This window comes from Echeneis naucrates, chromosome 20 (assembly GCF_900963305.1).
Source record: "Echeneis naucrates chromosome 20, fEcheNa1.1, whole genome shotgun sequence".
NCBI lineage: Eukaryota > Metazoa > Chordata > Actinopteri > Carangiformes > Echeneidae > Echeneis > Echeneis naucrates.
Genome location: NC_042530.1, coordinates 11779497 through 11797359, shown reverse-complemented (window position 1 = coordinate 11797359; position 17863 = coordinate 11779497). Strand labels below are relative to the sequence as shown.

Sequence of the window (17863 nt, the reverse complement as noted above, 5' to 3'; positions counted from 1 at the left end):
AAACTGAAGGCATTATGCTGACCCTCTACCAAAAATTGTGTTCTAACATTTAAAGATTTGTTTAAAAATAAGTTTGTACAAATATGGCATGTAAGCTGGCATGTCAGTGAATCTCAAAGCAGAACATCACCTGCTTTCACAGTTCTTGTAAACATGGCTTTGAGCAAAACAGAGCTGAGGAACAGATAAGACAAAGAGAACGCATGCTTCAAAGTGGGGCTAATTTCCCTGAAAAGCATGCAATGCATTTTAAATCATATTTACAATGCATCATTTTACTGAGTTATTTTTTTTTTTTATCGTATCAATTAAAGTTAAGACATTAAAAAGTTATTGACAATAACAGAAATGCTGACAGATGTGTCCACAATATTCCCAACCGAGAGTCCCCACAGACATTGTTCTCATTGGTCAACGAACAAAACAAGATTTTTTTTTATTTTTTTTTTTTGAAATGGCAAGCATTGTAGCTGTACTTCCTGACAAATATTCCCACATTTCCATCTGGAGAGTTAACAACCTCAAAAAATTAAACATTCTTTCTTATTTTTGTGTATTATCTTTACAATTTTGTGTGGAAGCAAGGGGGGAGAAAAAAAAAAAAATCTTGTTGTGTCCACCATGGCAGACATTCGGGAGGTGCCGGTAGCTTTTGCACAGTTGTGTCCAGTTGTGCTCTTCTGAACTGATCCGTGTGTGTTATACTATATTGAAGACCATGGAAAGATATTGTTCATATGATACCTGGATCCAGCCATCCTGATCTGTATCGTACCGCCTGAACACATCAGTCAACCTCTGTGGAAAGAAGACGTAACGATTTTTACTTTCCATACATCGTACACTGCAATTTCTTATTCCTCCTAAATGGATATACAAGATGATGCATTCAACTCTAGCTCAGAAAGATGACAAGAGAATATTTGACACCTCTAGTTATTATGACGGCATAAAGAAGGATCTCCATGTCAGTTCAAAAAAGGGAAATTATAGGTGATCACCTGTAGTACAATACAGCACTGGATGAAGTCATCAAAGGCCACCTGTCCCTTCCTTTGGCGGTCGAACTTCTCTATCAGTGTGCTGTAGAACTGGTCTGATAGACGATAGCCTGCACACAACAACAACACCACCGTCAACAAGCAGCACTACATAGTCTCTTTTTGTCAGTTTTTTGGAGTGTGGAGTTCAAACAGCTTGAGTCTTCTTGGTTGTTTACATTACACAGCTTACATCAGCCAACTAGAACGTCTCAATAACCAGTTTAATGATACTGGACAACATATCCATAAAAACCTTGAGGGCAATAGCAATTCATTTAGCTGACATAGCAAATTCAGAAGTAACTCTTCCCTGTCTGCATGTTACACTAATCAATGTGAACTGGGGGATTTAAAACATCTCAAATTTCATCAGAAATGTGTGGGATCCTTTTCTAAATCAAATCTACCACCACGCTAAACACTTTGCACTACAAACCACATTCACCCATTTCTGCACTCCTGCAGCACATTTCTATCACTAAAGGTGATGTATCCAGGAAGGGTGTGTGGTTTGTGGCTGTGACCTGTTCAGCTGAGTCACAGCATGAATGTAAAATAAGGAAAGACTATGCCCTTATTACAAGTGTCCCCATGGCATGCTGAGGAGGCCAAACACACAAACACACAACAGACAGCTACTGGAAAGACAAAATCTTAACTACTGACCCAGAGAAAGAACAATCCTAGAGACAGCCACGGTACCCTCCACAACACTGATTAAAATGAAGTATACAAGCATACTTTGCTGCTCACCGAATCCAGTCAGTGCCTGTTTAAGCTCGTTCCTATCAATGAAGCCGGAGTTGTCCCTGTCGTAGGTCCTAAAGATGTTCTGCCAGTCTGTGATGTACTTCCACACACCGGCAAACTCGTTGAAGTTCACCCCACCTTTATTTTCCCTGTCAAACATGGCTGGAGGAAAGAAGAAAGAGGTTGAGAATCAGGCGGATTGTCAGAGATATCATTCACCCTTCGTCTCACACACTTGGGACGAATCCTATAACATGAAAGCAATCATGCCACCACATAGGACTTCATGATAAAATTATACTGCAGAATTATAAGGGAGAGTTGTTTGAGCCCCAGTCCCATATGGTTCTGTCCGATTACCTCCCGACAAAGCAATAACAGGAGGACTTGCTATAAAAGGATTTTTCTGGGGACTGAGTCTAGTACTGTGGGAACGGGAGGTGATGGAATTATAGAGATTAACGCTGCATGTCGCACAACAAAAAGGAAACAACTTGCATAAGAGACTAGGACAAAAACATTTAGAAATTTTTGAGAGGAGAAATAATGGAAATATTGAGTAGTTGAAAAGGTTTGCTGCAAAAAAACAAACAGCATTGCAGAACTGCAGACTAGTAAAGTAAAGACTAGCAAATGGATCAAGGATGATTATTAAATGTCTTTTTTTTTTTTTTTAAATCGATATGCTTGTTAACCATTTCATCTTTTTCAATTAACAGTTTAAAAATAGTCTTGCATAGTGTGTGAGCTCAGTGTCGTTGTAGTTCATTGTGGGTATTTACGTACATATGACGGAGCGGACTGTCACTGGGTTGAAAGGGGTCCATGTACCTGTGAGACAGAAACATAGTAGTTATGTATTGTTCTTACCGCAAATACCAAGAATAGTCTCTATTTAGGTATTTGTTGGAAGAATAGAATTTAATAATCATGAATGGCTGATTAAAAACAATGTATCATTGAGCCACACAGGGAGCAATTTAGATGCCTTTTTCTTGTACACACTTTTGGCAAAGTATGGAAGCTGAGAAGGGCTACAACAGGTTTCATTTTATTTTTTTGGTTTATTGGCTTCAGGTTAAAGTTTTTGTCACCATCATTCAACTAACACGTTTCCCAGAGATGATTATTTATATCATGCCTGTATTTATTTTGTAAGATGGACCCATTGCTGTATCGCAACGTACTAACACGTTAAAAAGCCATGAACAGTATTAGTCCACTCACAATAATAAACAACAACACAAGACAATACACAAGGATTTTTTTTTACGAGCAATTACATCATCACCACAAGACAGATGATAAAAGAAAAACAATAATTTTTACTTGCAGTACAAATTATGTGTGAAAACACCTGCCAACTATATGGTTAGAGAAAAACTAAGCCATTAAACTCAGCAGGGTCTTTACTTTATCACCGCCTTTACACGCTCACTTCTCAAGAAGATGAGATTTATCAGGCCACCTCCAACCTTGCTGGCTCACCATCTCACTTTATTACAGAGAGGTCGACCTTTCAGGACTAGAAATAAAGAGAGGTGAGAAGTAAGTGCTGGAAGCAGCAGAGAATAAAGGAAAGGAGTTGAAAGAGCAAGAAACCACGAAGGAAAAGGAGAAGAGATAGAAGAGACCTAACCGGGACAACAAAGGGAACAAAGAAACATTGACAAACAGAGAAAGGAAGGCGCACAAAACATTCACAGTTTAGTTTTTGTTGCAACTTGAACTCTTGCTGAGTTGAGACCCCTCCCTGCAACTATATCTGCAGACCGTAAAGCATTTTCTGCTGAATTTTAACATCTCACAGCCGTAATGCAGAGCCTCTGACAGCCTGTGTTGTTCCAGGCTAGTTATTTTATTATTACTCTTCACAGTTAAGCTATACTCACAGGAAGCAAGTTAGTGCTGAGATCTGTTCCACAGAGCACCATTTTAAATAGAAAGAAAGATGTTACACATGAGAGAGTCTATCAATAACCAGTTAGTTTGGGAATGAAATACTCCAAATAATCCAACCATGCACCACACATTTTAGCTTCAGTGTTCAAATAAGAAATGTGAATTTCCTCAGTGCAGCTTTGGTCGTTCTACTGATGGGAGAGGCTGTGTAGGAGGATCAGCACAACTGTTCTGGGACCAGATGTGAGGTTCATACTGGAAACAGGGTTTGGGCCAGAGTCTATATTCTTGCACTGCATCCATGGAATTGTGCAACAACTAAAGTAACAGAGGCTTATTAATGTGTGACCACTTTGTAGAACCAAGTCAGATTACCTGCTGTTTGTTTAATTCAGTGCAGTCCAATGCAAAGAAAGTCTTCTACAAGTGTATTAGAAAGTCTTAAACAGCTTTGGATTTCACTTCACGTCCTCTCAGAGATATTCCAGACATCCAATCATATCAGGATCCATTAGCAATGAAATGCTGATTGACTGGCATAAACCCTGACACTTCCACCAATGCAGCAGTCTTGAGCACAGATCCCCCCTCAACAGGAGCCACAACAGTACTGAGATTTTCAACCCTCCATACTCCAAGGTGCCTATCATGGTTCCTGCCATTAGAGTTTTGTTTTTCTTAAATTTCAAATACAATTTTAGCCTTCCTCAGTCTGTCAAGACTTAAATGTCATGACAGCTACTTGATAGAGAATTGCAAAAAATGCTGATGTACTCATATTTCCCACAGGATGAATTATAGAGACTATGGAAATCCTGTAGACAACTGTTGGACAGAATATCATACAATCTGATCCAGACATTCATAGAGCCCTTAGGATGGACTGTTAGTGCGTACATTTACTGTGTAGTAAATATCAAAAACATGCAAGACTTAAGACAATCCCCATGTAATCCCAATGATAACACCCTAAACTAACATCCTCACTCTGAGCATGGCAGCATGACATTAGCATTCAGCTCAAAAACACTGCAGTTAACACATTTGCCTTAGATTTGACACAGCTACTGTTAAAAAAAATAATATCTCTTACTTTTGACAAACTACCTAAATGAAGTGTTGATTCAAAATGATCAGAAAAACATTTCTGTGGCGCCGTTTCTGTTTGGCATAAACAGAAACACTGACATATGCAATAAGATAATATCTGCCAATATTTAGGCCCATTTGATCTAGCAATCTGGCCAGGAAAAAGAAAATTGAATCATTATCATGCTTGTTTTCCCACATACTTCACATTGGCTTTTGTCTGAAATGTGTCTCAAGCTGTTAAATTTCAAGCTAAATGTGTGGGATGTGGCCTATCAGATAGCAATGTGTCCCAGACAGACTGTGGCTGCTCAGTGTGAGGTGGCCAGTATGGTTGAGATGTGTGTGCGCGTTTTTGTTTTTTTTTTTGCCAACTGGAACAATACACCCTCTGTCCAGCCCACACACTGGTCTCTCTCACCCATGAGCTCAACCGCCAGTGGTGAGGAGGGAGGGGAGAGAGGAGGAAGGAGACGGGGAGAACGAGGGAATATATGAGGTGAGGAAAGAGGCAGACTGGATGAAAAACAGGGTGAAACGACCGCAGTGTACACATACATACAACAGTTGTGCTAGAGCTCAGTGAGGTGTTTGTATATGTATACAGTTGGCAATGCAAAATGAATGACTTTCACAGACTTCACATAAAGCACACATAACCTGGATGCTGTTTGCATGGTTTGACCTTGAATTAAAAAAAAAAAAACTGTTTGAACTATTACTTTTATTGCATAAACAGTTTACAAATATTGTAAAGAGTGATGCAATAATTTCCTAAAATGTTCGGTGTAAATGTCAGCACTGAGTGGTTTACAATATAGTGCCTTTGAATGAGGTATTGTGCAAAAAAAAAAAAAAAATGCTACCTTACTGCACTGATCACTCTTTTTAGGATTTTTTTCTGATCTTTCTGATTTTATTAGTTAGAATGGCTTGAAGAGTGACAAGAAATGGGCCTTGTAATCCATAAAGTCCTGTTTATGGGGTGCCACCTGCGCCCCACATTGATCACGCTCAATGCAAAACCTGACACATACATCTTTGGCGATTAGCTCGATCAGAATCGAAGAACTGTCGCATCCTCTGCCATGCTTGTTTCGGTTTTTTGCACCCCTACATCCGCTTTGAGTGATATGGAGAATCATTAACCATTGATTCCTAATCTTGTGAGATTCATTTTTACCCCAGGATAAAAAATATTGTCGCGAACAATACAATCACCAACCCTTTCCTCCTTTCCACCATCTAAGAAACATAAGGATTCAACGAAACCTCTGTTCATGTGTCAAGAAATTTTTGAAATAATGACCAGCCAATGGGTCACTCAGCAGGCCATTCTCAGTTTTCGTTTTGTTTTTGTGGTTTATGCCAGACAACATTCATGATGATGTCAGTGACATAAAACAAGGCCTGCAGGCAGCCATAACGGATGCCTCAGTTCATTATCCAAAAATAACATGGACTAATAGAGTCATTGAGTCCACAAAGTATCTCACTCACAAGGCAGCGGAAGCCCAACTGTACACTCAAAGCCCAAAGTAGCATTGATGATCGATAACAATTTGAAAGCTTTAAATGGGCTGGCAATCATCAGCACACACCCCCATCTAACTTGACTCCAGTAAACTCTGAGTTATACATTGCTTTACAAATGTAGAGTTGTGAAGGAAAAGTTTGTTCTACGGGCTGCTGACTTTTGTCAGTCAGCCAAATCTGAAGAGTAGGCATGTGCTCTCAATTCTCTCTCATTTCATTTAGTTAATTAGATTTATCAATCAGGCACTCGGTCTAAAAGCATTAATCTCATGCAAAGACAAAAGAGGCATTGTACCAGATTAAGCTAATAGCCAATTCCCATCTGCAAACCTTGAGGAGGTCTCAGCATTTTTTGTGCTGCTTCAACACACTTACAGATAAACAAGAGTGAGGTATGATATCTACTGTACTGAAGAAAATGACACTACAAAAAGTGTACACACAACACAGACGTGCCCATACACTTCAGGGGCCCTGAGCCAGTCACAGCTTCAGCAGGGATCATAGTCTCATTTCCAGGGACTAAGAGAGGGATGGACAGAGGAAGGAAATGGGAAATTGAGTAGAAACAGACAAAAAGAGAGAGATGTTAATAGGACCAAGGATGATTATGCCGAGACGAAGATAGAAAGTCAGAGCGAGAGAGGACAAAACAGTTAGAGGACACAGCAAAAAATGAGCCACTGCCATCAAAAAAAAAAAAACAGAAAGAAAGGGAAAATAATCATCTGCCAGTAAGAACCGATATAAATGCAGAGTATTTACGGTCTAACGTGAATCAAAATACAGGCGCCAACAATCCAGGCTTTCCTCCTCAGCCTCCAAACAACTGATACTCTCAACACACTTCCCACGAAGAAAAGCAGATGATGAAGAAAGAAATGAAGACGGGAAGTAGCATTGTGTTTGAAGCTAGCAAACTGCCACACAGGAAGCAGTGCCGTGTGTTCACTTGACTGGCTCTGTGTCACATCACAGTGAATCAGCCAAATGAACCACACTGGAAACCTGCTGTTCACTGCACCCGCATTCACTGCAAGGTGCATGCATACCACAGGGGGGTGAGAAGGCACACAGAGGACAAGGAGCACAAACATATGCTCACCTGATTATTTTTATGTCCCACATTTGTTAGTGCATCTGTGTGGAGATCCACAAGACTCATAATACACAGACATATCCGAGTACTATCCGAGTGTCAATCCTGCAACTGAACATGACACCAAGAGAACCAGCTGTTTATCGAAAAGTGTATAATATTAACAGCCTACTATGATTCATTACTGCCGTTTTATCACACCATTTTACGGCCGCAATCTAATTAAATGCTTCAGATGCAGGCTCTTAAATATTCCATTAGATGTTCACCTGCAAACTCTTGAGATGCTAGCAAGGCAGCTATGCACAGAGAAGCATCTGTTTCCTGCTCAGATACAGCAGAACAAGCAACGCAATTAGTTTGAAAAAAGTAAAATAATGCCTTCTGATAGAGGTTTTGCATACATGATTTCATGTATCTAAGTTTTACTGGGTCGAGCTTCCCAAAAAGGGCCAATGCGTGGGAAATGCTCCACTCACACTAATCAGTATGCTGAGCCAGAGCCACTGCGCAGCCTGATAACAGCTTCTTTCACTGCTGCTGGGTTTAACTCCTCTCCTTGGCCCCAAAATGGGTTTCCGTGGAGAGTAATCTGTCCAGAAGTTTTTGAATAGCTGTCTATGCTCTCCATTCATAAACTTGATAAAGAACACATTATATTTTAATGAGAAGACAAACATTGACGTATGTTACAGTTTCAATGCAAACTCTGCTTTGAAATATATTTCCCATTAATCATTCCCTTATTTCACCCTGCAGTGTCATTGAGAGCAAGGTCAAGATGGTGCAGTGTTTATGTGTGGGCATGAAAACACATCTTCAAGCACCCATCACATTGCAAGAGCTCCTCAGACTAAGCAAAAAATATAACTGACTTGCCCTTCCAAGATTTGAACAGAGAAAACGACATAACCTACACACTGGGAACTGAACCCTTAATCCTGTTGGAATCCTCCTCCTGAGCTACACAGGGCACGGAGCGACTGCACCTCCATTCCTGGCAGCTGTAATCCTCATATCCACTGGGTCCATTTTAAGTTCTTTCCCCTCAGCCCTTAATCATGCATTTGGCTACATGCATGCTGTTGTCCTGGTAAAATGTTAAAATTACCAAGAACCTGAGGAACCATGTCAACTAACACTAGCCTGTTTTATGACACAGCACTATCCCAGCTTCGAAGCACCATACACTGATGTGCTGGTCATAGCACTTCATCTCAACCGGAAACCTAACAAATCATTGTACATGTAGTATGAAATGCCAATAAACTTGAAAGTAACGCTACGAAGGAGAGGCAGTAAACTCAATTGGCGGAATGCTTATGTTTCCTGTTTAAATTGCAAAAATAAGTATTCATTAAACCATTCAACCATTCAGTTACCCCTGACGCCCAATTTATTAGGACATTATTGTCCTGTATTTCCTTAATTTGGAGAATCACTCACAATCTGAATCTGAATCCACACACTTATCAACCTTTATGATGGTGCAATTTATTACCAAACTGCTGAGCTTGTTTTACTAAAGGGTAACAAATAAATTGCCAACTGAGTGTATAAAGAAATGGAAAAAAAGAAAAGAAAAAAAAAAAAAAATCAACTCCGATACATACCATTTGATAAGGCTTGTTGAAGCTCTGAGTCTGATATCACTCCGCTTCGGTCCTTGTCGACCCTGGGGAAGAAAAGACAGATTAGCTACTGCCTGCACACCCACTTCACAGACCCACACGCTCCGAAACACAATAGGAGCGGGCATTAGCAGAAACTTTATCGGCCTCAGCGCATGTTAGTATTTCAACAGCTCACTGAGATTGAATCGCGCTTTGTGAGGAAGAAATTTGAGGCAGCATGCATACTTGCAGCTCCACAGAGACTTCCCAAACATGCTGTGTGTGTCTGTGTGTGTGGTGAAAAGTGAAACTGAATTTGGCAACTATAAAACGTTTACACCTGGGACGCTGTCTGGGTCGCATGCGTGTCATGGCCTCCTTACCAAATTGCGGCAGCTCGCATGTGTTTATGTTCAATCCTTTGGTGGTGTGAGTCTGCTGAGGAATGGCCACTGTCAACTTTATCTTTCTACATTTAGTTTGTCTTTTAACATGGCCATCAATAATTGAGTTTTGATTCATTGTAATTATGGATGTCATTTACGCTCATAAAGTGAAACACGCACAGTGAAAACAAGTCAGAGAGGAAACACCACATGATATGAATACTATTCCGTCACTTAAAGTCAGTTCAATTGTTGACATACTTTTGTAGCGTGTGTCATAGTCAACCACATTTCGAAAATATGGTGAATGGTTGCTGGTATGATGAGAATGTCACATCAACAAATCTTTAAAAAAAAAATGCCACGGTGCTTCAAGTGTGAGGCGTGTCCCACTGGTGGGAAGTAGAGGCATGAAAGGGAGGCATTACAAACTGTAGGAGCTTTTCCTTTTCACGCCTATCCTTATTTATGCCTTTCTTTATTGACAACACCGATGTTACATTCAAAACAAAACACCCACACACAAAAAGTAATCATTAATAGATAGGAGACCAGAAGAAAAGCGTAATCTCGAACCAAAGTGCGGAAATAATGATTAACGTCAGCATGATAACTGGGGCGATGGGGGCAGGTGGGGCTTGAAAATTCCCCCTTGTCCAAAGTGGGGAATGCTTAAAAAGTTTCAGTCCCTGCTTTAATGTTTTTGTTGGGGAACGCATCACATAAAACCAATGCGTGCCGAAACTCATGTGTGTGGCTTCTCCAACCTGCTCACACACGTGTGACACTGTTAGCTTGCTTTCAAGAATCAAACTGTAGCCAGTCTATTTCTTTAATCACGTTCTCCAAAACACATAAAAGAATTTGGCTTAATGACTTATACCAAAGAACCACAATGTTAGTTTGATTCTGACCTTTTTCAATATTCAAGATTTTTATTTTTGTGCATTGTTGTAAATCTCTTCCAAAAGGTTAACACAAAGACAGCTTAATGCCTTCACACATGGTAATTAAAGTAACTTATCTTTACTTTGTTCTTTTTGATCAAGTTTGACAAACTTTTTAATCGAGATAAAAGTAGTCAATTAAAACTGGTCATTGTTCAGGCAAAATACCAAAAACGAAACTATCAACATCAAGCGCACAGAGCAGCAGCACAGAAATGCTGGGAATATCCTATAAATCCTATAACCTATAAATCTTGATTATTCTAAAAAAATGCTGGTATGCTAATAATTTAGCTCCTCCTTCTTTATGGTAAGACTATTTTTAATCTTGTGACTGTGTTTAAAGTTAGATCTAAAGACAAGGGAGAGGGTGGCTCACAGGGCGTTAAATAATGGAGGGGAAGGGCACACGCAATTATGCAAAGGTCTAAAGCTACGTCATGGGAAGATAAATGTCATGGAAAATTACTGAGTGATTGGCAATAGATTTGTCTTGTATATCTTTACAATTGATCCATAAACTGTCTGTATTTAATATATAAAATAATCACTGATAACTTTTGTTTCTTTTGCTTCATGCGTTCGCTCAAAGTCAAAAGTAGAGTTCAATAGTTTTAAGTCATGAGCAAGAAGGAAAAGTGAAGTCCTTCAGATAAAAAGGCACTCGTGGCAAAAATAGCACACAGTGATTTTTACAAATTAGCCTTAAAGTAGACTGCATAACCTTTGTGCTCACTTTTCCCTTTTCTTGTTAAAACCATCCCCGTAAATCCTATTTACCTGACTATGCAAGTTTCAATATAAATTAATGGTTTAATTTTCAACCACTCGCGGCGGGTGCTGGAGCCAATCCCAGCTCACACTGGGTGAAGTACACCCTGGACAGGTCAGCAGTCCATCCCAAGGCCAACATACAGAGACACAACAACTCACACTCACAAGACCATTTAGAGTCACCAATTAACCCAAACATGCATGTCTTTGGACAGTGGGAGGAAACCCATGCAGGCACGGGGAGAACATGCAAACACTGCACAGGAAGGCCCCAGGCCTGGGAACCAACAGTTCTAACCACTACGCTGCTTTGCTGCCTGTTTAAAAAAAAAAAAAACCAACTCAGCCTTAACTGAGAGGCCAGGGCAAAAACATTTAGATTGGACTATGACACAAATAATAAGTTTCACAGCTGTGATATAATGTAAGCCACTATAAGTTGGTACAGCCAAACTTATGTGACTCAGTTGCTCCTTAGCAACCTGTCAGGCCCAGCCCATCAACATAGGGTACACTGTAAAACCACACTGAATACCAACAAACCTGCAACCCCAATGAAAACAACCACAGGTGAAGCCCAGGGCTGACACAGGCTGGCTGTGACACTTCATGCTGTGTTGTATCACATTATCAGCAGCCGTTATATATGGTGATTAGATACACTGTGTCCTTGTGCACGCTCTTAAACCTCCCCCCTGTCTAAATAAAGAAAAACAAACATATGGAGACTTGTCTGGTCGCCTTGGAAGGAAAAATAGCTCCTAGCATGAATCTGTAAATGAGAGCTTTGTCACAGTGATGGTGAGGAGTGGCTGGATTACTGCAGGCTTTGAGGTACCCAACCTTTTCTAAACACTGGCATCGGGTGGTCAATGTGGCCAAAAAAAACTATATGACAATATGTATCAAAATCCACAATATGAATTGAGAGTCTCCCAAATGTTTAATTGCACTCTGGTTGCCTGAAAACAAACACTATCACTTTTGTCAAAATTTTAAATCTTGTTCCATTTTTATTCTGAACGTTCTGACCAAGTTTTGATTCTTCCCTCTGCCTTGTGTTTCCCTGTCTGTTTTGGTCTTCATCTGGTGACGGGAGTTCTTGTTGGTACATGCGGCGCCACAGCAAGCTCGCTGAAGCGGCAGCACTGGGCAGAACAGAAAAGGACTGTTGCCAGCTGCAGTCCAAGTGCCAGCTAACATTCAGCTGACTGGCAGCAAGTGAGCTGTAGAATGAATGCCTATTCAAATGTAAGATTTCTGAATGATGCAACCTGTACAATTTAACATAAAAGCCGACCACAGGTCAATATGTGACCTGTAATATGTGATTGTCAGATTGCTTGCTCCTAAACTGACCCACAGTATCAAAACTGAGCGGGGGATTCCCTCTCTCCTTTTCTCCCATATTCCTTTTATTAACTCTTCACTTAGCCCCAAGTAAAGAAAAGAAAAAAAAATTATATGCGACAACATCATTAACAGTGCCTCTTGCCTGTAGCCAAATACAAAACAGCTTTGTTAAACAGCAGAATGACATTAAAACACCATGGCTGAGTCCATCTTTATTCTCATATTTTCCAGTGTTTCATTCTATCCTCTTAGGCAGCCAGGTTAGTTTACGGCTTGTGGAACAAAACCCGCCCTAGTTTCCACATAAACGTTGCAAAACTAAGGCAATGTGACTTTGGGCTCCATGGTGGAAAAATTAAACACTTCCAAACTAAAGCTGCATTCCAAAAACTTGTAGGAAACACAGTTTGTTATATATTGCCATTCAAAGGCCCAAGGTGATTATTATTGAGCGTTAAGTATCAGACAAATTAATTGCTATCCTCACACGTCAATGAATTTGCATCTAATCTAAATGCAAATCAACGGCTGATGGTTTTGACACATGTCGGGCTGGTTTTCGAACATGTCATGCCAGCATCATCAGACGGTATGTCGTCCTCGTGATTATAGTCATAATTGAGGCTCAAGCTTGTCTGGACAAACCCTTAGCTTCCCTGTTCTTGGCCCAGAGTACCCAGGGACTTCCCATGATGCACCCAGCCCCCCCCTCGCTTTGCTTCCATATTCGTACTTAGCTGCTTCTCTGCTGTAGTTTTGAGTTTTCTCTCCCCCTATCGCTCTCAGCTGGCACTATGCCTTTAGAGCTGTAGAGTCTGGATATGTGATTGAACACCACGTGCTGCCCCGCATGCAGCTCAGCGTGTTCATGCTTATTCTTAGTCTCTTCATTACCATCACCAACATTTGTCTTATTAGTCAGATAAACTGTCCCGTGGCTTTCTTGTTATTGTTTTCATTGATCTTATTAGTATTATTATAAAGGGAAGTTGACACCACAACCCTTAATGTTAAATTTTCTTATCTATAGTCATTTTGTCCTATCATCAATGTGATTCGATAAGGATTTTCATAAGATTTTGTCCAGCCTCAAATGCAAATGCCTGCCAAAGGACTAAAAGCCAGCTCTGTGGTAGTTCCCGCTACCAGAGGCGCCTCCATGTGCCATGATGACACACACACAAACAAGGTGAAAATAACACAAGCCCAACTGTTGTGGCTGTTAAAATATGCACTCTGAACTCAGAGGCCGATTATAACGCAACTGCAATCTGTCTTCAACATTCCCTACGTCAAACACTGCTCTGATTCATTAACTTAAAAAGGAGATTCGTGATTGTACAGCATTGAAAGAATGTGTTGCCTGAGCTGGGCGGGTTTCCAAAAGCAGCAGGACAGTGAGTCATATCAGTAGGTGTGAGTCAGATTGAGACGTCTCTCTTGTACACTATGATCTATTGACTCTGATCACATGGCTGAGGGAATTCCAACACTGTTGTGCCAGATTTTCCCCATGAGGCAGCAGATGAGGCAGCACAATGCTCATGTTGGAGATGACTGGATGCCTGTTCATGAAAGTTTGCGTTTGTACACAGTAGAGTGATGACCTGGAAATATATGCATACCATCATGATGGCCATGGAAAACAGTCTTTACACGGCAGCAAATCAAAAATTAAGAACATGCATGAGGGAGCATGACGAACAGAAAGGAAATGAGACAAAATGTATGGCTCTGACTTAATTTCTAAAGGATGTGGCGTGATAGATAAATTATTCATTATGGAGATTTCAAGCCTTGCAATTCATGCCTGCAGCATCATGTTGTGAGAAACCAAAGCAGAAAAAAAATCCTCTGCAGTATTACATAAGTCTATAGTTTACTACTACCAGTGACCACAGGATATCAGCTTTTCTGCCTATATTACTACGACCTTCCAAGCGGCTGACACACTTTTGATACACACCATTTTGTTATTAATAACTGTCCATGTCCGAAAATAGGCAGTGAGAGTGTAACATTAAGATGGACGGGATAAAACAACAGATTACATTATTATTGCAAATCATCTTTCTAGTTTTCATGTCAGGCTACAGACGCTGCATCAAACAGACACAGAAGACTTTTATCTCTAAGAAATCATTGTACAATCTCTCTGCTGACTTGGTGGGTTTGAAGGATGAGTAATCCATTCCACATTTTTTTTTTTTTTTAAAGAGAAAAACTTCAATTGGACTGTCTGTCTTGGGTGTTTCTTGGGAAACATCGGAGGGAAAAACCCTTCAAGGACTCCTGGAGGTCCTTGAATCCCATTTTGGAAACCCCCCCCGGGGTGTGTGTCAGTTCAGACTCCTGGGGTCTGTAGAGGAGCTGTAGTGGAGCTGTGTAACGCTGAGCTGGACTAATGTAACCCACTGTACTATGGCCTGCTGCCTGACGAGTAATAACCACAGCTATGGCTGCAGCTCTTGCTTTTCACGCCGTGCGCTTTGATTTCCAGGAAGCCCCGCAACTGAGAGGAAACGAGCAAACCACCAATCCCTCTGCGGGGCTCTGTCCTCAGTTAAAAGCGACCAAACCGAGGCAGAACCGAGGTGTCAGTGAAACGCCGTGCCGTCGCGACTTCCGCGCCTTCCTAACGCCGGCGATTCTCTCTGCCAAGCGGGCAGAGAGCAGCCGAGCGGCCCGCCCCTCCTTTACTCACCTCTGGAAGATATTCCACAGGAAGCCCTGGTCCGGAGGAGCGTTAATCTGCGGCGGGGCTCTGTAAGGACTGTGATACGCCATTTTAAAGGGAACGGCCTGTCAGGAGAGTGCCGGTGAGACTGTGTGTTTCCTGCCGCTGTACTTTCTCCTCTCAGGCAGCTTCAATCAGACTCCGCCGCCTGCCGACGTGCACGCGGCCACCCGGACCCTCGCGCGCATGGGCGTGGCCAATCATTCACCACTATCACCGCCAGGCTCGAGGAGGATGACGTCGCACTTTCTTCCGCTCTCCACCGAGTAAAAATAGGAACTGGGACATTGAGGACACTAAAACTGAAGTTAGAATTATAATAAGAGGAATATAAAAGTAAAAATAACCTAACAATTAACCAACAGGCTCTTTGATCGGAAGTTTGAAACCAGAGTCTGCTGGAAAAGCCACCGAAAATGTAAAAACGCGCTGATGATAGCGATGAAGTGGGGAAATGCAACTTTTGCATTAAGCCCGAATCAAATAAACTAAAATAATAGTGATTTAAGAATTAACGTGTTTGTGCAATTGATATTGTCAAAGATTGCAATTGACCAATAATGGCTAATCTGAACGATATTTATGTACTGCTAACTGATTTCTTTTGCAATGTATACTATTTTATAAATACATTTTTGTATGTTCATTGGGCCAACAAACTGTTTAATAAATTTGGATTATGAATGTTGTGGATATGTAGTTAATACAAAAACGACAGCCCAGGCTGTCAGCTATGAAGTAGTGTTGTGGTGTCAGTGGACTGTACTGCACAGTAGCGAGGAGGCTTTTTTTTTTTTTTTTTTTTTTTTTTTTTTTTTGCTAAAGTTAACCATAGATGAACCAGATGATGACCAGCGAGAACTTGGGCACATCTGAGGAGGTTTCCTTTTCAAATTTATCAGCCATATTTTCAAAATTATTTAATGTTATTCGTTTCCATTGTAAACAACCATAGCAGGGTGGACGAGTTACCCCACATCAGACATGCATTCAAAAGCATTGGAAAAAGGTGTGAATGAAGACTTCCGGGGGGCCAGGGGGGTGATTTAGGGGGAAGTGGGCAGGATCAACACGGGATGCAAGATATTTAATAAAATTCAAACAATAAATTTTATTTATATATATATATATATATATATATATATATATAAACTTTCAATAAAGTTTGCAACAAAATTGATTCATTTATAATTAGTTTGAGTTTATTTACTTATATTTGTAAGTTAAGTTTAGCAAACGTGATTGGGGACATGGCAATATCAATTGAAATAAAAATAGAGGTCTAGAAAAGAACTAATAATTAAACTATCTGAACATTGGAAGTAAGAATAGAAAGCTCAAGTGTAGCTTTTCCTTTTCGCCTTTACTTTGACCCTCCAGTTTTTGCAATTCCTTGAGGGGCCAAACTGTCAGTTGAAAGCTTGACGGGCTTCCTCGGCAGATTAGTCGATTCTTTCAAACATGAATTCAGTTTATACTGGAGCTTTCAGGACAACAGAGAGTAAACAGCAAAAAGTTGTCCAGGAAATGCTGTCGTTGTGTTTGCCTAGCAGCTGGATCACTGAAGTGCTGCACTTCACACACATAATGTTCATTTCTGCCACCTCTATCTTACTACAGTGAGTTTGGACTTTTGTTTACCCTTGTTCAGAAGCAGAGAGAGAGAAGCAGAAAAAATTTGCCTTTACCTGTTGAATTACTGGCATAATGTAATAATAACCCACCCACTTTTCTGCTGTAACTAAATACTTTATGTGACCTCCAATGTTCCCACATTCAAATGTTAAAGTGGTTGACAATTTTTTGTGTCAAATTTTTTTAAAATTGAAACATAATCAGCATGTCTCAAGCAGTGTGGGTGCACTGACCTGTTAACGCTGGTTAACAATCTTGCCATTCATATTTCCACTTTCATAATTTCATTGTTCTTTTGTACATTCATTTTGCTTTTGTCCATTTCATGTTGCCATAAGATGGCGATATGTTACTGAATGCTAGCATTGGAATTATGGCACTGCAGACTACACACCACAATACAACACTTTTTTTTCCTGTTTATCATCTATAAATAAGGTCATGAAAATTCTATGTGAAGTAAATGATTATTGGAGTGGTGTAACGTCAAAACTCACCATGCTACCATGCACTTACCATTCAAAGTCAAAATACAACACAAAGGCAGAAAATATTGCTCCAAAATTGTACACCAAATTCAACAAAGCTAACTCCCTGTGGACCATTTTTCCATGTTGTGGGTACGATTTCAGGCATCTTTTTGGTATTATGTTGCATTGTAAGGAAAGCTAGATATACAGTATAACACTCACTGACACACACAGACAGTGCTCACCACCAAATTGGTGGCATCTTGCTCCAATTTGGCTGCGTGGATTTGTCAGCTCTTTCAGATCATAACCAGCACAAAAAGTTCCCTCCTGAAAGAGACCACAAAATTACAAAGTATGGGAGCCGGAAAGTTGGAGAGGAAGGGAAAATGTTGAGGATGAAAGAAAAAAAAGTTGTGATGGAGTCTGAGGGCTGCAATTTGGATAGAAGCTTGCTTTGGGCCGGCTGGCGTATAAATGCTTCTCATTCCCAAAAAGCTTAAAACCTATACACAGTCACGGAGCATGC

The 17863-nt window shown here is 40.5% G+C and overlaps 1 protein-coding gene across 3 annotated transcripts; it reads right to left on the bottom strand.

Moving 5' to 3' along the window:
- Positions 1-264: 264 nt before the first annotated feature.
- pdcd6 (programmed cell death 6) lies at positions 265-15399 on the bottom strand. 3 transcript variants are annotated; one of them, XM_029529046.1, is made up of 6 exons: positions 15197-15399; positions 9033-9094; positions 2580-2624; positions 1785-1955; positions 1002-1111; positions 265-798 (listed from the first exon to the last, which is right to left on the bottom strand). In XM_029529046.1, the coding sequence occupies exons 1-6, from the start codon at positions 15277-15279 to the stop codon at positions 700-702; spliced, it is 570 nt and encodes a 189-aa protein (XP_029384906.1). In that variant the 5' UTR covers positions 15280-15399; the 3' UTR covers positions 265-699. The 3 variants fall into 3 exon arrangements, with proteins under 3 accessions (XP_029384906.1, XP_029384907.1, XP_029384908.1); XM_029529047.1 differs by having other exon boundaries at positions 1797-1955; XM_029529048.1 differs by lacking the exon at positions 2580-2624 and having other exon boundaries at positions 1797-1955.
- Positions 15400-17863: the final 2464 nt, after the last annotated feature.

Excerpts from the sequence above, each read along its gene's own strand:
- pdcd6 (XM_029529046.1), bottom strand. The coding sequence starts at position 15,279 with ATGGCGTATCACAGTCCTTACAGAGCCCCGCCGCAGATTAACGCTCCT. Across the intron at positions 9,095-15,196 it reads CTGTGGAATATCTTCCAGAG|GGTCGACAAGGACCGAAGCG; the intron begins GTGAGTAAAGGA and ends TTTCTTCCCCAG. Across the intron at positions 1,112-1,784 it reads TGGATTCGGTGAGCAGCAAA|GCTATCGTCTATCAGACCAG; the intron begins GTATGCTTGTAT and ends TGTTGTGTGCAG.